At 44.0% G+C, this 21,998-nt stretch overlaps 2 protein-coding genes across 3 annotated transcripts in view; both read left to right on the plus strand.

Annotated features, from left to right (window-relative positions):
* cntn2 (contactin 2) overlaps positions 1-21,998 on the plus strand; it is a 93,020-nt gene that overhangs the window by 20,032 nt on the left and 50,990 nt on the right. For both annotated transcript variants that reach the window (XR_003272497.1, XM_026169168.1), the window contains exons 2-3: positions 13,292-13,366; positions 19,206-19,347. Coding sequence is in view for 1 of the 2 variants with exons in the window: in XM_026169168.1 (XP_026024953.1) it covers positions 13,300-13,366; positions 19,206-19,347 (209 nt within the window). In the remaining variant the exon portion in view is untranslated. The remainder of the gene's footprint in view (positions 1-13,291; positions 13,367-19,205; positions 19,348-21,998) is intronic.
* Positions 7,681-10,212, plus strand: LOC113023086 (zinc finger BED domain-containing protein 1-like). Its single transcript, XM_026169177.1, has 3 exons — positions 7,681-8,937; positions 9,235-9,385; positions 9,491-10,212. The coding sequence occupies exons 1-3, from the start codon at positions 8,099-8,101 to the stop codon at positions 9,935-9,937; spliced, it is 1,437 nt and encodes a 478-aa protein (XP_026024962.1). The 5' UTR covers positions 7,681-8,098; the 3' UTR covers positions 9,938-10,212.

A 21,998-nucleotide genomic window follows, 5' to 3' on the forward strand; every position in this document is an offset into this window, starting at 1 on the left:
TTTGACCAGGCCACATATCTCCTGTCACCTAAAAGTACAGAAATTTTAAAACCTTCTAGTAAACAGGGTCCCAGCTTCTCCTGGGAAAAGTCACCACTGCCATAATCCTCACAGCCCGGACCCTTCACACATCACACATCAGACTGTGGAGACAGAGCATGAAGGTGGTAAGGAGGAACTAAGGGGGGCGAGGCTGGGCAATGTGACTTCGATTGCTCTGTTGAGGGTGGGGCTCGATGGCGAACCTTTGGCTGCTCTGGTGGGGGGTTTATGGGGGACAAAAAGGGATTGGGCCGGGGGGTAGATCTGAGCCCAGCATTTAAGCTGTCTGATGGTTCGCTTCGAGGCAGACTGAACGTCTTTTTCCATTGCATCACCAAATTTTTCCACACAGCATTCTTCCCCAACCCAGTGATCCAACTCACAACCCGGTGGTTATGAATGGATAGCTCAGCATCTCTTTTAACCCAGTTGTGCAGAACATACAGCTGCAGATACAATAATACGATTATAATGTCGATCATGTGACCTAGGTTTCCCTGCTGTCACATGTGGACATCCTTATGTTTGAACATGGTGTTCAAATGTGCCAACACAGTTCAAAGCAGCTACGGAACTACTACTCCCACAGAGATTGATTATCATGTTAATAGTGTTGCAACCTTACATACAACTCTGGATACTGTGGCTCCTCTGATAACAAAAGCCACAAATAAGAAGTACTTGACTCCCTGGTATAACTCTCAATGTGCACCTTAAATCAGATAATCCATAAAGCAGGGAGGAAATGGCATCTTACTAAAATTCCAAAAGCCCTCCATAAGGATAGAATATTTTACTATTGATCAGCGATAACAAGAAGAACAACACCAGGTTTCTCTTCAGCACTGGAGCCAGGCTGACAAAGATTCAGAGCTCTATCGAGCCAAGTGTTCATTTAACTTTAACCAGTAACGACTTTGTGCATTTTTCACTAATAAAGTTACTATTGGTAATTCTTCAGACCAGTGTTTTTCAACCTTTTTGAGTCATGGCACATTTTATAGAATGTCCTGAAAATGTCCCGAGGCGTACCACCAACCAAACATGTATCAAAATGACACACTATAGCCCAGGGGTCGGCAACCTTTCTGATGACGAGTGCATCTAAAATTTCCTCAGAGGTCAGTGTGCCATATGACTGCATTAGCAACAAATTTAATAATGCTCTATATTAACAGTTAAACACTATATAGAACAACTTTATAGGATTATATTTGTTCGCAGATGTTGGCAGCTATCAGCGAATACTTATCAGCTATTTTGAAACAAAAAAAGACTTTTTATCCATAACAGCAAATGAACTGTACAACAGAAAATACAAATGCTATTTATGGTCTCCTCACAACAATGATAAGAAAAATAAACTGGGCCAATATGGCATGTTTGTTAATACAGAGACACACATGTTAATGTGATCTGTGGTCTCCCACTCAGAGACACAGGTCTCCGAGTGTCCAGCATTCAGAGGCTACCTGAGGACTCATGTGAGAGAAAACCTGCTCACACAGACATGTGGAGCCAAACACTGTCAATAAGGCCTCTGCAATGTTCTGAAGCCAGTTAAACCTGTCAGGTAGTGACGTCCAGCAGGTGAACATGCAGCTCCATGAACACGCACAGCTGTGGATTCCAGCTGCTTCGATGTTACATTAACTGGCATTAACTCAGCCAGTTAATGTGAGACAAATCCAGCTGCTCATTAAAGCTTCTGGTTTGATCAGAAAATAAAACATTGGTCCAAACACCTGAAAGTCCCGAAAAAGTCTACGGATGTATCCGTGGTGCTGATGTTGCGCTGAGCGGACAGCTCCTGAAGCATTTGAAGTGTCAGAATGCCAGCTAACAACGTCCCTCTCACCTGTAGGCTAAGTTATTTTTAGCCAACTACAAGTTTAATCTGGTAGTTGGGGTTGTTAGCTAAGATACCGTCATTAAGAAGCGGCACAGCTAATGTGTCTATGCGAGCTAATTTGCGATGTGCACCGCTGGCCTGGTCATTTATTTTTTAATGCACCTTCTCAGATTAACTCAGCCCACCAGGTATTAAAGCCATAAAGCCTTTGAATAAAAACAAACACTGTGGTGACAGTGATGCACAGTCTTGTTGGTATATGTATGATTTCTATACATTTGACATGAGATAAAAACTTTGGTTGTAAGATTCAGATAATTATTTAATAAAAGCGAGACATTTTAAATGAGAATAAGAAAGAAAAGTATTTCTTTGTGCCCCCCTCTCCCTGTTAATGCCCTACCTGCCCCCCTGGCAACGCTTTGCTAGACCCACCCCTGCACAGTTACCAGCTGTCAGCTGCTTAGAAAAGGCTCCTGGTGTTATTTGTCTCAGAAACAGTTCATAACTTCCCTTCAACTCATTCATGTCACCTAAAAGGTAAACCTGTTTCTCCATCACCTGTTCAGCTCTGATGATCCAGTAAGGACATCTCCTGGTTTCATCTTCATGTTTCCCTCTCACCACATATCCAAACCGACATCATGACCAGCAGCTTTACAGCTGTGGCTCCAGCAAACATCAGCTGATACTAGAAATTAATATTAAATAAATTCTAACAACAGCTGATCAAGCTTAAACGTGCTGCTGTTGTTTAGCGCGACATCCGCTGGTTTCCTCTTTCTGGCGCAAAGTGAGCGATAAACAAACAAGAGAGAAAAGACGATCAGCTGATCATTGATCAGTTTCAGGATTGAAGTAGAAACAGGAGAGGGAGGGGAGAGAATTAGAGAAGAAGAGGCAGCTGCAGCGTAAAGACGCAGAATAACTCTGGTCTCTCCTACTCCTGCCTCTCCTTCCCTCTGTGGAAGCTCCGCCATAGCCACCACCAAACAACTGAGTTGTCGTTACACATCAGCCAGCATCTGGCCAATCCACCACCTTTCATTGTTTATACCGTTACAAAAAAACAAACAAACATCGGCCTGTCTAGTTGAACACAAAGATGATATTCTGGCAGGCTCAAAAAGCTTTGCTTACATAGATATGTTGTGGGAAATGCAATGTCACAATATCTCTTTGCCAGAATGGGGAAGTCCTTGGCAGCAGTCAACCAAAAACTGTCCAGATCAGCAAAGTTTAGCTTTAAACCACGCTCTTGTCTCAGTTCAGTTAGTTCCTCCTGCTCCTGCAAAGTCATATCCTTCCAGAAACTGCTGCTGAGCTATACGGGTCCCTTACCCAGTTATGGCATTCAGCGGAGACTGAGGCAAAATAAACGGACAGCTTCTGCTCAAGCGTATAAATAGGGACATATATAGTCTCCTCAGACTATAAATGTCTCCTTCTCCAATACCCGCTGTTCTCATTTTCATGCCCCCCCCCCTCCCCCCCTCATTGCTCATCGTTCCGAGGTTGTGGTCCCAGCTAGTGAAAGCTATATAAAAATTTAACAGTATCCTCAGCATAACCATGTATAAAAAGAGGTTATATGCACACACAATACGGTAATATTATGTTGAAGCACACTCCGCGAGGCTCCGCCTACGGTAGCCATAATGCTCCGACAATCCATCAAGCGGTGCGGCTTCGTAGCTCAGCAAAGTCGTACTAAAACATTTTTGACAGATTTGAGTGCAGTGTATCACATAAAATCAGTTCGGTAATAAAGGTAATAACGACGGCCCGCTAGCATGCGCCACCAAAAATAGTGCTTTGTTGTGTATCTGACGGACGAAAGCTAAACCACTGAAGCTGCAGCGTTTTTACAAACCAGTTCTGGTTCATCTGTTTCACTCAACGATCTGCTTTCGCCCTTCTCATTCTCCGTCGCCGCCATGCTTTTTCCACCATGTGCGTATGAAAACAAAGGCACTGCACATGTGCGTTTTACCCATATTCTATCGCCATATTTCATTTTCTTATCGTTGCCTAACGTTATACTGGTATTACCGTGAATGGTGTGATATGGCCCAGCCCTATTGCACACCACTCATCACTTGCAAGCAGCTTTGCATCATTGTACCTCTCATCACTCAAAACACTTCTAGCTGTTCCCACAGCTCATGCACATGGGCCAGTACTTTGTGCGAGGAAATGGGAGCGGATCATAAAGCCTTATTGCTCCACGCAGAGGTCCGATGGTTGTCACGTGGCAGAGATGCAAATATGCGAGTTTTCAGAGGTCCAACATCATCCGACACAGGAGCTAGGTCTGCTGGTAAAGTCTTGGCAACAAGTGCCTCGTGGTGCAGAAACAGTGTGTAACAATAATATCTGGCTGTATCACTTTCACTCTGCTAACGAAACCTTTGGCGCGCCTGACCATGGCTGCTGCTCCATTAGTGCAAACACTCGTGCAGTTTTCCCACTTAAGCGCTCCTTGCTTGGTTGCTTCGGATGTAACCCGAACAATTTCCTGTTCTTGTTCTTCTGATGGCATCCTTGAACTCCCTCTGCGCTGTCGATCGGAGCTTGGCACGCTCCCCTCATCCTTCAGATGCCCATCTGTTGTCCACAATCATCTCTTGATGACCTCTGGAAAGCCTCATGGCACAGCTCTCATTCCAACGCAGCTTTATGATCATTGCTGTGGTTCTGAAATTGTCACATGATGACTAGTAGGGCCCCAAACAGCACGACCTTCCACCTCAATAAAGTATTCATTAATAAAGTATTCAGCAACACAGAGACAAGTATCATGTGCAGGTTTTCTCAAATCATTAAACCACTACTATTGCCATAATGTGCCCCAAATTTATTTATTATTTATTCCACATTACTGTAATCAGTGACTTTCCTTAAGTAATGCCACTCACTCATTTCATCACTATGAGCTCAACAATAGTCAGATAATGGGCCCAACCTTTAAAAATGTCCTCTAATCATTGCACTTCTGCTGTAACATCACTTGTCTGTCTGTGCTGAATCCTTCACAAGCACTCTTAGAGGGAAACAAACATTAGCAAAACACATGAAGCATCCTGGAGGTCAGTGCTGATCAACAGATTCCAGAGGTGCTGCAGAAAGGTCAAAGTTAACCATCCACAGCAGTGAAAAGGAGTGACACTGGTTTCAACACAGTATGTCTCACATTGTTTACACATTCTCACAGTAATATTCACATTTTCTCAACAGCACAGTATAATAGCATAACCAAGATATAACCTGTGAACACAGTTTCCTTCACACATAAACCCAGTAATCCTGTGAAAAAACACTAATTAATTTACAATAATCTCTGAGTGAATCTGAAAGTTGCTTCAGCAGTAAACCTTTTTCACTGGCAGCACCAGACGTCACTCGTTATATTTGAGACAACAAACAGTCACAACAGGTGACTCCCTTTTTATGATCAGACCCAGTCTGGGTGGAAATGTGTCTAACTTTAGAGACGTTGCACAAATGGAAGAACGCAGTCTTACATATTTGTTTAATATGTGCATTGAAGGACATGTCCTGGTCAAAAATGACTCCAAGGTTCCTCACAGCGTTACTGGAGGCCAAGGTAATGCCATCCAGAGTAAGAATCTGCTTAGATACCATATTTCTAAGCTTTTCAGGGCCGAGTACAATAACCTCAGTTTGATCTGAATTAAGAAGCAGAAAGTTAGCGGCCATCCAGGTCTTTATGTCTTTAAGACATTCCTGCTATTTTAAAGATTAGACTTAAGCTTTCCTTTTTTCTAAAGCATATAGTTAGGGCTCGATCAGGTGGTCCTGAGTCCACCCTTAGTTATACTGCAATAGGTGTAGGCTGCTGGGGGCTTTCCATGATGCACTGAGCATCTCTCACCCCTTTTCAACCACCATGTGTCCGTATACTACTCTCCACTTAGTTATTATTAATCTCTGGGACAGCATGTCCTGTCTCCGTCCCCTCAACCCCAACCAATCACAGGAGATGGCCCCTCCCTGAGCCTGGTTCTGCCGGAGGTTTCTTCCTGTTAAAAGGGAGTTTTTCCTTCCCACTGTCACCAAGGTTCTTCTCTGTTTCTCTGTATTACTTTAGGGTCATTACTTTACAATAATAATAATACTGTGTTTTTTTAAATTTGGCGCTATATAAATAAAATTGAATTGAAATGAGTTCATTATGGAAAAACTGTCATCTCTGCAGAACAACACGCTAGTTCAGCTCAGGCAGGTAGTTCCTCCCAATCACGCCCCTCCACGTTTTGCTGCCATTGTCTCCCAGCAGGACAGCAGAGCTACCATATGGAGCACCCTCAAGTACACCACCCAGTGACTCCAAGCTGTGCACTCTGTAGTGTCATTTGACACATAAACACAAACAATAGTTTGGACCAAATCCTTAACCCAAAGACACGGAAACACAACTTGTCCGTCTACTACCAAAGCCCCCAGTGTATAGGCACTGAGAGGATTAGGGGTGGGTTTAAAAAGTCGATTCATCGATTAAAATCGATTCTAACTGGAATAAAACGATATCGATTCATTAAATCCTGAAATCAATTTTTTCTATACATATGTAGTTTGCCGTGTATGAAACTTCCAAGCGGTTAACATGAGGAAGTCACGCGAGAGTTAAGTGACCTGGACGCATGAACCATCATGGCTACTCCTGAGAATGTGCCACCGAGCCTAAAGGCAGATGTCTGGCAACACATTTTGGGTCCTGCCCTGTTCGCACTCTATTTGTTGCCATTGGGCTCCATCTTCTCGCGGTACAGCATTTCATTTCACTGTTTTGCTGATGATTTGCAGATTTATCTACCTTTAAAAGCAGGGTCAGACCATCCCCAGCTCCTATTACGCTGCCTTGATGATGTCAAACAGTGGTTGTCATTAAATTTTTTAAAGCTAAATGAAAATAAAACTGAGGTTGTCATTTTTGGCAACTTGAATCATATCGACAGCACTCTGGGCACCCTTTCCTCGTATCGTAAAACACATGTAAAAAACCTCGGTGTCTACATTGATGGTTCTTTTAAATTGAATAAGCAGGTGAGTGCAGTAGTTCAGTCCTGCTTCTTTCAGTTAAGACAGCTGGCCAAGGTAAAGCCATACCTCCCGGCTAACGTCTTTGAGCGTGTTATTCACCTTTTCCTTACTTGCAGATTGGACTACTGCAATTCATTGTGTTATGGTCTAGATCAGGCCTCCATTCATCGTCTTCAGATGGTCCAAAATGCAGCTGCTCGCCTGCTAACTGGTACCAAACGGAGAGAGCATATAACCCCAGTTTTAGTTTCTCTACACTGGCTTCCTGTCTCCTACAGGATCCAATTTAAACTTCTACTTTTTGTTTTTAAGTCACTTAATGCCCGAGCCCCTCCTTACCTGTCTGAGCTCCTCTCTGCCTATGCTCCAGGACAAACCACGAGGTCCAACTCAAAACTAATGCTGTCCATCCCACGGACTGACCTCAAATCCCGTGGTGATAGATCCTTCTCTGTGGCAGGTCCCAGACTTTGGAATAGTCTCCCCCTAAATATTAGATCTGCACAAATACTTCATTAATTTAAATCTTTACTAAAGACACATTTCTATGCCCTGGCTTTTAACACACTATGACCCAAGCATTTTGCTCTTATTTGAATTAGTTTTAGTTATTGTTTACATTTTTTTATTGACCTATTATTGTTTTTTACTGTTATTATTGTATTACATTGTTGCTTTTTAATACCATTTTTATATTGTTAAGCACTTTGTGCAGCATCGGCTGTTTGAAATGTGCTATATAAATAAATTTGACCTTGACCTTAAGAACTGTGAAGACAGTGAAGAGCCGGACAAAAGCAAAGCCGTATGTAAGATGTGCAAAATGGAGGTAAAGCACTGTGGAAATACCACAAATCTCAGAAATCATTTAACGAGGCATCATCCAGATATCCCGCTAGCAAAAACGGCCGACACCAAGCAACGCTCACTCGAAAAGGCATTGAAGGCATTGCAGTGAAGTTGGCATCCACTTCTCCACGTGCCCAAAAAATAACCCAGTCTGTGGCAACTTTCATATGTAAAGATATACGTCCGTACAGCGTTGTTGAAAATGATGGCTTCCAAAACCTCATTAATACGCTAGAAGCACGCTATGTTTTACAAACACGCAAACATTTGAGTGAAGTGGTAATCCCAAACATGTATGAAAAAGTGAAACACGATGTTACAGCCTCACTCACGTCAGCAGAGAGAGTCGCTATAACCTGTGACAGCTGGACATCCAGAGCAACAGATAACTACCTGACTATCACCTCACACCATATCGACCAGGAGTGGAGACTCGTGTCTCATGTCTCACAGACAAGAACCACTGAAGCAAGCCACACAGCAGCTAATTTATCTGAAATTATGTTCAAAGCAATCGAAGAATGGGAGCTTACAAACAAAAATCCAGTCATCGTAACTGACAATACTGCAAATAGGGTGCGAGCTGTGGAAATAACGGGCTGGTTGCACATTGGTTGTTTTGCCCACACACTCAATTTAGCTTCACAAGCAGGACTGAAAGTTCCAGCTGTTGCGCAGCTGCTTGGCCGAGTGAGACGCATAGCATCCTTTTTTCATCGCAGCACTGTTGCAAGTCGCAAGCTTAAAGAGAAGCAAAAGATACTGAATCTCCCTGCCCATAAGCTGGTGACTGATGGGGTGACCAGATGGAACAGCACATTGGAGATGCTGGAACGCTTCCTAGAGCAACAACCAGCAATCTCTGCAGCTCTACTCTCACCTGAAGTGAGGAGAAGTGACAGTAATCGCTGTAGTCTTACAGAGGCTGACATAACTGATGGAGAAGATATAGTGAAAGCTTTGAAGCCGCTGAAAGCAGCCACACTGGTTATGTCTGAAGAAAAGTCCCCGACCCTTTCCATCATTGCACCTCTGCATGCACAGCTGCTGGAGAAGAGGATCAGTGTCTCTCATGACTCCTCACTGATTAAAGACCTCAAGACTGCTGTATACGACAACTTGAAGTCAAGGTATGTTTATGAATTGTGTGTATATGCCATGAATGAGTGCAACTGTATGGATGCATATATTACATGAAAATTCTTATTATAGTGAAAAAATATATATATTATAAAAATGTTAGTTAAGCCCTCTTGTCCAGTAATAGGCCTTTTGATTTTATATCTATCTATCTATAGATGTTTATATATAAATTATGGAAACAAAGTCGTATATTAATGTTTCTGATCTTGCATGAGTGTATGTAACCATGCACATGTATATCCAACATAATAAACTGAGTTAAATGTGCAAAATCTCTTTTCAAGATATGTGGCCCTAAAGGACAAGCTGTACATTGCATCAGCATTAGATCCTCGCTTTAAGGCCCTGCCATTCTTGTCCAAAGAGACCTGTAACAACACATTCTCTCAGTTGGTGTTGGAAGCAGCAGGTTTGGAGAACGTGGACACAGCTATTGTGAGTTACAGAAACAAAAACAAAAAATTATTGTTTTTTTTGCACTACTCGAGTTAGAATATAAATAGTAATTTCTTTATTAATTAAGTTTTCATTTTTCTACAGCGACAGTCTGATGGTGACACATCTGAAGAAACTGTCCCTGACATCTCTCTCGGTGGTGTTGATGAAGTGGATTATGCCCCTCCAATTAAGAGGTCAAAGGACTCTGCATTAATTTTTCTCCTTGGGCCCGCCTACTCAACAAAAACCACAGCGCCACAGAAAACACCAACTCAGAAGGCAAAGGAAGAAGTGAATCGATACAGGGGCGTTGAGCCTGTTGCACTTTCTGAGGATCCTTTGATCTGGTGGAGGGACCATGAAAGGGAGTATCCGCTTTTGGCTCTTCAAGCAAAGCAGTATCTTTCCATACCTGGGACCAGTGTTCCTTCTGAACGAGTGTTTTCAACTGCTGGTGACATTGTTACCGCACAAAGGAGCTGCCTGACTCCACAACATGTAGACCAGCTTCTCTTCTTGCAGAAAAACCTTACAGTCTCAAAGAAGTGAGGGGGTAGTTATAAATGAGGCTAAATTGCAAGAGTTTCACAGAGGTTTTACAATACTGTTCAGTATGTTTTCATTTTTTGAAGTATTTTAAAAGGCAGTTTTTCCTTTTGTGATCGGTCAGTTTCTGTCAGTTCACTTGTACACGCTGTGTTATCCTGTGTGTCTCCAAAACACAAGAGTGGATTTCAGGAAAGCTGTGTGAGACACGAACAGCAAAACTATTTCTCTGAGGCGTTACTGATGTTTACAAAAGATGTGTTCTATTTGCACTGGATCCCTGATCCACTATTGTTAATGTATGTATGAAAATAAATATATACTGATGTTAATTAAAAATTACATTATTGTAACTGCTTTAGTATCTGCTCTTAATTTTGAAATTTATGTAATTCATTCACAAGGCTTAGAGGGTTCTTTTGACAGTACATATACAAGGTGAACAATCATAATTTTATATATATTATGGTTCATATAATAATATTTCAGACTGATTCAAAATCGAATTGAGTTGAATCGAATCGAATCGTGGATCAAATCGATTCGGGACCTTGTGAATCGAATCGATTCTAGAAATCAGTGACGATACCCAGCCCTCGAGAGGACACTATGATACCTACCCCTGCTTGCTGCCTCTCACCTCTCACTCGAGACAGAAACCGCCCCTCGCCATGATACTGGCTCTAGAACCCGAGCTGTGCTTTGAGGTCAGCCCAACTAAATGTAGTCAGTATTTCTTATTAACTCACGCACTGGGTCAAGCTCCTTCCCACCAGAAAGGTGGGACTAAACATGGCACTCTGCACCATTGCCATCTGTTCCAAGGACATTGTGCCAGTATAGTGGTTTGTTCAGATGCAACTTTTCAAACCTATGCCATGCTGCCATTTTACTTTTGGAGATAAGCTGCTCCCTCCTGCAAACCTTTCCAAACAAGCTATACTTGTTTAGTATTCGGACAAAGTATTGTATTGTGAGGTTAGTATTTATTCGGACAAAGTTTAAAATTTAACATGGCAACTGTAGAGTCTTAGTTGGCTAAGATGTGTTGTTTGGATTTTGTAGTGTTTCTGAGCAATGCACAGCATGACCGTGGTATACATTTGCTGGGACATCCACTCCTGGGACTGCTGATGGGAAGCTGTCTTGAATTTTTGACACTGACGAATAATCATGCTTACTATAGAACGATGGACTTCAAATTGTTTGGTCTTGTAACAGTTCCATTAAGCTCACCGCATTGCTTGTGTCGCCAGCTGAATTTGACATCACATCATGTGTTGCCTTAACCACATTGATTGGGAGCAACAGTTCATCACTCTGATGTGCAGTTGCAGCACTTGTTTCTTCCTCACTGATAAAACTAAGAAAAAAACACACTATGCCAGATTGTCCAGAAAATGGAAAGGTTTAATGGACACCATAACGAGATAATCTCCTAACAATCTAAGAAAGATCTTGATCTGTAATTGTGAAATCAGCTGCTTGTTAGAAGCTGAAGACAAGTCTCTTGATACTCACTGAAAGCAGCTTTCATTTAGACCCTTGGGTTGTTTTAGTCTAAAATATCAAAAGAAATTAATAAAAAAATTACCTTTTTGTTCTGGTTGTGATGTGCCACTCCCAAAGCAAAGGGATACACACAGAGCAGAGACGTAGACAGTAATTTCATAGTGTGGGCTCTTGTAAAGGTCAACCTCAGGACAAATCCATCCCATATGGAAAAGATATATATATAAATCTTATAAAGCTTTTATCTGTCTTGTGTGAAACTTGTATGAAAAGCATACAAGAGTGAAAACAGATGTAAGATCCCTTGAAAAATTATATAAATGAAACTTGTATGTTTTGGATACTTACTAAAACAATATATGAAAGTAATGAGAAAGTGGCCACTTTCATGAGTAAATCATAGAAGTTTTTACTATTTCTTTTCCATATGGGATACACATGCATAAGACATGATCTGAGGACAAAACACAGTTAAACTCACAGAAATTTGAGCTGCAAAAGAATCCCCACATATTTTTTCAAAAGGGCAACTTTAATCCAAAGTCCTTAACAGTTCGATCAATGGAATCGGCCATGTACTGTAATAACTTGAACGAGAATCTCCTTCCCTGACCCAGAAAACTGAAGATTATTCAAATATCAACCAAAAATATATCAAGTGACTATCAGTCAAGTCCTCCTAATGAGTTCTTCTTATTGAAGTGAATGTTGTTTTAGTGTTGGATGAAGGGATCAAACACAGGGCTGTTACCTGGGAGACTGAAGTTTCTGTTCTTTGCCAAACCAAGTTAAACAACGCTACCTGGTTAGAAGAAGCAGCATTTTCTCATCTGCCTTCACACGTGTATTCAATTCAGTTGTGTTCATATATCACCAGCCCACAACAACAGTTGTGTCAAGCTGCTTTGTATTGTGAGGTTAAGACCATACAATATTAACTCAAGTAATGTCCCATTTCCATTCCATAGGCTTTAATGTGATGTTGGCCCACCCTTTGCAGCTATGACATCTTCAAACCTTCTAGAAAGGCCTTACACAATGTTTGGAGTATATTTATGGGAATTTCTGATTTTTTCACAACTGCGTTTGTGTGGTTAGACACTAATGTTGGACAAGGAGGCCAAAGTTTCACTATCAGGTTGTGGTCAGGTCAGGGTTCTTTAACACCAAACTCACACATCTGTGTCTTTATGGACCTTGCTTTGTGCAATGATGCACAGTTATGTTGGAAGAAGAAAGGGCTATCCCCAAACTGTTCCCACAAAGTTGGGAGCATAACATTGTACAAAATGTATTAGTATGCTAAAGCGTTAAGAGTTCCCTTCACTGGAACTAAGGGTTCAAACCCAGCTCCTGAAAAATAATCCAACACTACAGGTCCCCATCCACGGCCATGCACGGCCATGAAAACAATGTTGGTCTTTCAGTGTGCTTGGCTTATATGAATGGAGTGTACGGTCTAGTTTCATCTGATCTATGTTTGATCCTTAAGATCAGACTTCAAGTTTTACCTTGTGCACCTAGGATTTTGAAATGGATGCCATTGGTGCATCTACTGGTAGGCTAACAGGTAGAATTGGCAACCACAGGTATTATTTTATGTCTTTTATCTGTAGAGTTTTCAATTTCTCTGTGTGCCTGCACCGTCCTCAAGATATTAAGACATCCTTTGACAGTCCAAAGGTGAACTTGTGAGGCTAATTTGTGACCGTAAAGAGACCTGAATGGTTTTCTGTCTCTGGATGGAATTTCCTGTTGGTGCTTTCGTTAAAGCAGTCTTGTTATCTTTTTAGCATAAATTGCATACCTACATGTCCTGTCTGAATGGTTTTCCTTCTGCTTCAGATCTGTTTATGGTCCAAATGTGGCTCTTGGTCTGTCTCCTGACCCTCAGCTCAGTGGCCCTGATGACTGCTGTTGGTAAGTTCCACTTTTCAAGATTATAAATATTTTATCTAGTCTCGGTAACAGAAACGTCTTTTGGGGGGTTCCACTTACTATTTCCTAATTAAATACACACACAAAAAATAATCTTTTATTAGAGATTTTATCATTTGTGAGCACAGAAATATATATATTAAAAAAAATTAAAAATTCCCCACTTGCCCCTGCGGATGGTCATTCCTTTAAGCTTGGGTCCTCTACCAGAGGTTTGGGAGCTTGAGGGTCCTGCGCAGTATCTTAGCTGTGCTGGATTGTCTCTGGGGCATCTTTACACAGCCTGCACCTGGGGTCTTGCCTGGTGTGATAGACCCCAGCCTCAATGGATCTTGTGCTTAGTGCTTGTTCCTGTGCTGCCATGATTAGTGCCTCTGTGCTGTCTTTCAGTCCAGCTTTGTCCAGCCACTGGTAGGATTTCTGGATATCAGCCACCTCCTCTATCTGCCGGTGGTACATACCGTGCAGGGGCCTGTCCTTCCATGATGGTTCCTCATCTCCCTCCTCTTTCTTGGGTTTCTGCTGCCTGAGGTATTCACTGAGCACGCTTTCAGTTGGGGCCATCTTCGTGATGTATTCTTGGATGTTCGTTGTCTCATCCTGGACTGTGGTGCTGACACTCACCAGTCCCCGGCCTCCTTCCTTCCACTTAGCGTACAGCCTCAGGGTGCTGGACTTGGGGTGAAACCCTCCATGCATGGTAAGGAGCTTTCTTGTCTTGATGTCAGTGGCTTCTATCTCCTCGTTTGGAATCGATGTCTTGTTCACTCTTGGCATACAGCTTGATGTCATCCATGTACAGGAGGTGGCTGACAACTGCTCCGTTCCGTAGTCGGTATCCGTAGCCTGTCTTGTCAATTATCTCACTGAGGGGGTTCAGGCCTATGCAGAACAGCAGTGGGGACAGAGCATCTCCTTGGTAGATCCCGCACTTGATGGTGACTTGTGCTATGGGCTTGAGGTTGGCCTCCAGTGTTGTCCGCCACATCCCCATTGAGTTCCTGATGAAGGCTTTTAGGGTCCCATTGATCTTGTACAATTCTAGGCATTCCAGTATCCAGCTGTGGGGCATTGAGTCATAGGCCTTCTTGTAATCAATCCAGGCAGTGCACAGGTTGGTCAGTCTGGTCCTGCAGTCTCGGCTGACTGTTCTGTCTACCAGTAGCTGTTGTTTTGCGCCTCTGGTATTCTTGCCCATCCCTTTCTGTGCCCCGCTCATGTATTGACCCATGTGCCTGTTCATCTTAGCCGCTATGATACCTGACAGGAGCTTCCACGTGGTGCTGAGGCAGGTTATTGGTCGGTAGTTGGAGGGGACCGGTCCCTTCTGGGGGTCCTTGAGGATCAGGACTGTCCGGCCTTCGGTTAGCCATTCCGGGTGTCTCTCGTCAACTGGCAACTGGCAGCTGGTTCATTTGTGCTGCCAGGCGCTCGTGGAGTGCAGTCAGCTTCTTTAGCCAGCAGGCGTGAACCATATCAGGGCCTGGTGCTGTCCAAATCTTCACACTGGAGACCCTATCTGGGATATCTGCCACTGTGATGGTTACTGGACCCTGTTCAGGGAGGTCGCTGTGGTCTGCCCTCAGGTCCACTAGCCACTGAGCATTGCCGTTATGGGTTGCGGCCTTCTCCCATATGCTCTTCCAGTATTGTTCTGCCTCCAGCCTTGGTTGTGCTGTTCTCATATTGTTCCCCTGCCACTGAGAGTACACCTTGGCTGGTTCCATGGAGAACAGCTGGTTTATTCTCTTGCCTTCTATCTCTCTGGTGTACCTCCGCAAGTGGTTGGCCAAGGCTGTGAGTCGTTGCTTGGCAGTTTCCAAGGCCTCAGGTGTGGACAGCTTCCAGTACTTCCTAGGCACCTTCGTCATCGCGCCTTTCTGCAACTCCGATCGATAGTTGGCTAACCTCCCTCCGTGCTACCTTGATCTTAGCCTCTAGCCTCCTTCTCCATGGAGGGTACTGCCCATTGTGGCTGTTCAACTTGTAGCCCAGCATCTCACTGATCACTGCTGCTATATATATATATAAATATTAGGGGTGCAACGATATTCGTATTGATATTGAACCGTTCGATACAGTGCTTTCGGTTCGGTACGCATATGTATCGAACAATACAAAATTTTTAATTTATTTTATCAACTTTTCTTCTGACGATGCTGTCTGTGTTGAGCGCTCAGTGGATCTGCACTCGACAGTGCAGCCTAAGCGGAGCAGTCGAGTGCAGATTCACTGAGCGCAGGGCAAGCTAGCGAGACAGAAGTTAAGCTCTCCTTGCAACATGGCAAATTGAACCTCCCCCATCCTCATTCAGATCTGGCGTTTGGAACTATTTTGGTCTTCATGTGACGTATGACCCTGAAGGTAAGCGCGTCATGGACTAAAGTAAAACAGTATGTTGGATGTGCCACGCAATGCTCAATTACATGGGTGGGAGCTAGTGTGTTAGCGCAGTTAGCTCGTTAACGTGTTGGCCGTCCAGCCCCATGCACGGGGCGATCGGCGGTAGCTCGTTAACGGAGATTTGCCGTGTTGTGGCGTTAACGTCATTTCAACGAGATTTACGCTGACAGCACTAGTGGGAACACAACGAATATGACTGCACATTTACGCTGACATCATCCTAGTGCAAAGACAAGTGGAAGCAGACAAAAACAACAAGCATGCTACTAACTTTAGCCGAGTCATTTAGACAGCCGTTAGCACATGATTCTCCTTATGGGGACCTGATATGTTTAATATGCTGCTGAGAATATAGCCCAGAAGAAGCGTATAGTATAGCTTTTATTTTGGAAAGAGACATTTCTGTGTGTGTGTGTGTGTGTGTGTGTGTGTGTGTGTGTGTGTGTGTGTGTGTGTGTGTGTATATATATATATAGCTGGATAGCGTAGTGGTTAGATTCCTGCCTGGGGCGATAGGAGAAGGATCGTTGAGTGCGAGAGGAACTGACCTGAAAAATAGGATAATGGCCAAGCTTGAAATTTGGATCCCCCGTAGCCGGTTACCGAGATTACGTGAAGTACCCTCAGAAGGTCTGCTAGATGATGTTAATGCAGCACTACGGACAATACCTACAACCACGATTACCGACACTAACAAGCTGATCTACAATACGGTCAGTGATCAGTGAGATGCTTGGCTACAAGTTGAACAGCCACAATGGGCAGTACCCTCCATGGAGAAGGAGGCTAGAGGGCAAGCTCAAAGTAGCATGGAGGGAGGTTAGCCAACTAACGGAGTTGCAGAAAGGTGCGACAAAGAAGGTGCATAAGAAATACAGCAAGCTGTCCATACCTGAGGCCTTGGAAACTGCCAAGCAAAGACTCACAGCCTTGGCCAGCCGCTTGAGGAGGTACACCAGAGAGATAGAAGGCAGGAGAATAAACCAGCTGTTCTCCACAGAACCAGCAAAGGTGTACTCTCAGTGGCAAGGGAACAATAATAAGAGAACAGCACCACCAAGGCTGGAGACGGAGCAATACTGGAAGAGCATATGGGAGAAGGACGCAACCCATAACGGCAATGCTCAGTGGCTAGTGGATCTGAGGGCAGACCACAGCGACCTCCCTGAACAGGGTCCAGTAACCATCACAGTGGCAGATATCCAAGAAAGGGTCTCCAGTATGAAGAGTTGGACAGCACCAGGGCCCGACATGGTTCACGCCTACTGGCTAAAGAAGCTGACTGCACTCCACGAGCGTCTGGCAGCACAAATGAACCAGCTGCTAGTTAACGAGAGACACCCGGAATGGCTAACGGTCCTGATCCTCAAGGACCCCAAGAAGGGACCGGTCCCCTCCAACTACCGACCAATAACCTGCCTCAGTACTACATGGAAGCTCCTGTCAGGCATCATATCGGCTAAGATGAACAGGCACATGGCTCAATACATGAGTGGGACACAGAAAGGAATTGGCAAGAATACCAGAGGCGCAAAACACCAGCTACTGGTAGACAGAACAGTCAGCCGAGACTGCAAGACCAGACTGACCAACCTGTGCACTGCCTGGATTGATTACAAGAAGGCCTATGACTCAATGCCCCACAGCTGGATACTGGAATGCCTAGAACTATATAAGATCAACAGGAACCTGAGAGCCTTCATCAGGAACTCAATGGGGATGTGGCGGACAACACTGGAGGCCAACCTCAAGCCCATAGCACAAGTCACCATCAAGTGCGGGATCTACCAAGGAGATGCTCTGTCCCCACTGCTGTTCTGCATAGGCCTGAACCCCCTCAGTGAGATAATTGACAAGACAGGCTACGGATACCGACTACGGAACGGAGCAGTTGTCAGCCACCTCCTGTACATGGATGACATCAAGCTGTATACCAAGAGTGAACGAGACATCGATTCACTGATCCACACTACCAGGCTATACAGCAATGACATTGGAATGTCGTTCGGACTGGAGAAGTGTAGTCGGATGGTAACAAAGAGAGGGAAGGTAGTCAGAACTGAGGGGATTGAACTACCAGAAGGCAACATTGCAGACATAGAGGACAGTTACAAGTACCTGGGGATCCCGCAGGCGAATGGGAACCATGAAGAGGCCGCTAGAAAGGCTGCAACCACCAAGTACCTGCAGAGGGTCAGGCAAGTCCTGAGGAGTCAGCTGAATGGTAAGAACAAGATCCGGGCCATCAACACATACGCCCTGCCCGTGATCAGGTACCCTGCTGGGGTAATAGGCTGGCCAAAGGAGGAGATAGAAGCCACTGACATAAAGACAAGAAAGCTCCTTACCATGCATGGAGGGTTTCACCCCAAGTCCAGCACCCTGAGGCTGTACGCTAAGCGGAAGGAAGGGGGCCGGGGACTGGTGAGTGTCAGCACCACAGTCCAGGATGAGACAACGAACATCCAAGAATACATTGGGAAGATGGCCCCAACTGACCGAGTGCTCAGTGAATACCTCAGGCAGCAGAAACCCAAGAAAGAGGAGGGAGACGAGGAACCATCATGGAAGGACAGGCCCCTGCACGGTATGTACCACCGGCAGATAGAGGAGGTGGCTGATATCCAGAAATCCTACCAGTGGCTGGACAAAGCTGGACTGAAAGACAGCACAGAGGCACTAATCATGGCAGCACAAGAACAAGCTCTGAGTACAAGATCCATTGAGGCTGGGGTCTATCACACCAGGCAAGACCCCAGGTGCAGGCTGTGTAAAGATGCCCCAGAGACAATCCAGCACATAACAGCAGGGTGCAAGATGCTAGCAGGCAAGGCATACATGGAACGCCATAACCAATGTTCCTGCATAGTGTACAGGAACATCTGTGCCGAGTATAACCTGGAAGTCCCGAGGTCAAAATGGGAGATGCCCCCAAGGGTGGTGGAGAATGACCGAGCTAAGATCCTGTGGGACTTCCAGATACAGACGGACAAAATGGTGGTGGCTAACCAACCGGACATAGTGGTGGTAGACAAACAGAAGAAGACGGCCGTAGTGATCGATGTAGCGGTTCCAAATGACAGCAATATCAGGAAGAAGAAACACGAGAAGCTGGAGAAATACCAAGGGCTCAGAGAAGAGCTCGAGAGGATGTGGAGGGTGAAGGTAACGGTGGTCCCCGTGGTAATCGGAGCACTAGGTGCAGTGACTCCCAAGCTAGGCGAGTGCCTCCAGCAGATCCCGGGAATAACATCGGAGATCTCTGTCCAGAAGAGCGCAGTCCTGGGAACAGCTAAGATACTGCGCAGGACCCTCAAGCTCCCAGGCCTCTGGTAGAGGACCCGAGCTTGAAGGGTAAACCGCCCGCAGGGGCGTGCTGGGTGTTTTTATAATGTTATCATTGTTATTTTGGTTCCAGGTGGAGATGTGTGTGTGGCAGGTCATGACAGCGGGCCAGTGTTTGAAGAACAGCCGAGCAGTTTAATTTACCCTGAAGGCCTGACTGAAGGCAAAGTGACCCTGAGCTGTCAGGCCAGAGCAAATCCAGCTGCTGCTTATAGGTGAGTCTTACACACTCATTCCCTGTGGAGCCCACATTTTATAAAATGAGTTGGTCTTCTAAGTTTGTTTTAGGGTACTTACTTTGATTCCTATATTAAATTGCTGTCTTATTTTGGTTTAGAATGGGGCGAATAATCTTTTGATCCCCTGGTGAATTTGTACAGTGGGGAAAATAAGTACTGAACACGTCACCAATTTTCTAAGTAAATATATTTCTAAAAGTGCTTTTGATATGAAATTCTCATCAGATATCAGTAACAACACATCCAGTCCACACGTGTAAAGAAATCAAGCCACAGATGTCCATGCAGTGCCTTGTGACCTCCAAACATGGTTCATATTATTGCATTCAAAAACTTGATCTTGAAGTTTTGGTCTCATCTAACCAGACTCTAGTCAACCAACATTTCACAGGCTTGTCTAAATGTTGTTCAGCAAACTTTAAACACACTTCAACATGCTTTTTCTTTCAGCAATGTTGTCTGGAGTGGTGAGTGTGCATATGGCACTTAAGTGCATTACTTATTGTTTTCTTTGAAACCGTTGTACCTGCTGATTCCTGGAGCTCTCCACAGGTTGTCTTTGGCTCTGGGACAACCCTTGTAAAAATTCTTTTCACTCTTCTTTTTGCAGGGGGCACCTGGTCATGGCCAGTTTATGTCAAAATGATGTTCTTTCCACTTGTGGACTAACCACTGCCATCAGTATGTTTTGCAACAATTAGGTTGCAAAGACCTTGTGAGAGCTCATTGGTTTTACCCATCACAAGCTGTTTATCGGGTGCATTGGTAATGAGACACTTTTTTATAGGCCTTCAGTTTGGACTGAACTGTACTTCACCCACATTTGATGCAAAAGAGCTCACTGCTTTGGACCAGTAGGTTCGGCTACGTACAGGAGAGGCAAACTGAATGAGACTCAGGCAACTGTGAGTTTAGAAAACCGCTGGCTTGTGTATTTTTACTCATTCAGAAAATAAAAGAATGAAAATTAATAACAAACATACTTTTCAAATGAAAGTATCCCTTTTTGGTACCAGTATTTTCCTTCAGTGACCCTGTGGTACAATCACAGTAATCACTTAAAAAAAACCTTACCTGGGTGCACCCTTCTAAGTGTATAATCAGGGTTCAAGTTCAAGATAAACCACAATCTCAATTACCAAAATCCAAATAGCAACGTTCATCTGCAACTTCACAGACTTTGTTAGCTGATTGCAACAACCATTGAGTTGGAAAAATAGATCCAACGGCCCACACCCACTTCTCTTCCTGTTCATGGGATGTATAGAGTCCGTAAAAAGTCCTTAAAATAAACCGTCCATAAGTCCAGGGGGTTTGTGTGAAGAAAGGGAACAGTAATATCAAAGTGGCGTGGTGTGTTTTTTTGTTGCAGCTGGCCTACCACACTCTGCTGTGCAGCACAGAACAAAGTCAATTGGTCCGTCAACGGGGTTGGCTCGCCATCGATTACAGGATCCGTTGCAATGCATCGATAGGAAGGACACAAAGGAAAAAATCTGACCTGTCCACGACAGTGTCATAGGACATTAAGTTCCCATATAATCACAGATCACAACTTGCTATCACTTAAGATGTACTATTTGTAACGTTACCCATGTTACAAATTGAAAATAAACACACAATCTGTGCAACAGTTTCAAAAGCTTTTTTTTTCAATAAGTAAAATAAAGTTTTTCGCAAAACATTGTAAACAATTTCCTAATAAATAGTAGAAAATTTTGCTTACAATGAACTCATGAAAAGTGCAGATAAACAATAAACAATTAAAATGCTCACCGATCTCAAAAAAGAATGGCGCAGGAGCGCGAGATGGCGCAGGAACGATGAAATGGCGTTGTCTAATTCTCGACCTTCCCCGACCTAACAATGTAAAAGGAACCAAACTAGTTACTCGTCTTACCAATACACATGCAATAAAACAATTTTTCATAAGCAGCAAGTGCTAACTCTTCCGTTTATATCACTTTTCCCCGTACCTCGTTTCAGTTAATCTCCGTCTCTTTTTCCTCGCTAGCGTGCTCATGGGGTATTCGTGAGAGAGGAGGACAAACCTGCGCTCTCTCAGCCGTAGATGGCGTGCGGGGCACTGCACCACGTTGCAGCAGCTCATTGGCTAAGAGCAACCCACGTTTACTTCAGAACTCTTAACTCTTTCACTGCTGAACCTGTGGCTCATTCACTATAAACCGAGTGTGACTGCTAAGATTGATAGTCTTTTTTTATGTTTTGGTACATTTTATCCAAGCCATACTTAAATATGGGTTACACAGGTGTCAGCATTGACTGATCATGCTGAATCTGTGATTTGAAATGTGTTCCTCATTGGATTCATCCTACCGTGCAAATAGACTTGGACACAGTAGCCGATCTCTTACAGAACCTATGATATCTTTGGGTGGATCAGCCCGCTGAGGCCAGACTCAGACTCTGAATTTCAGTTATTAGTTTTAATACTTTTAATATGTTTTCAGGTGTTAAGTCCTCATTCTGACTCTAATATTTACATTTTCTCCAAGATCCAGTCGTTAGACACATTGTTGTGTTTCTGTCCTTTTATATTGATAACTGAGCGACTGGAAAATCACAGAATAGCCAACTAATGTAAACCAAGTGGGTGAGAACACCAC

The sequence above is a fragment of the Astatotilapia calliptera genome, chromosome 5 (genome assembly GCF_900246225.1).
Source record: "Astatotilapia calliptera chromosome 5, fAstCal1.2, whole genome shotgun sequence".
Classification (NCBI taxonomy): Eukaryota; Metazoa; Chordata; class Actinopteri; order Cichliformes; family Cichlidae; genus Astatotilapia; species Astatotilapia calliptera.

Excerpts from the sequence above, each read along its gene's own strand:
- LOC113023086 (XM_026169177.1), top strand. The coding sequence starts at position 8,099 with ATGTATGAAAAAGTGAAACACGATGTTACAGCCTCACTCACGTCAGCA. Across the intron at positions 8,938-9,234 it reads TACGACAACTTGAAGTCAAG|ATATGTGGCCCTAAAGGACA; the intron begins GTATGTTTATGA and ends TCTCTTTTCAAG. Across the intron at positions 9,386-9,490 it reads AGAACGTGGACACAGCTATT|CGACAGTCTGATGGTGACAC; the intron begins GTGAGTTACAGA and ends ATTTTTCTACAG.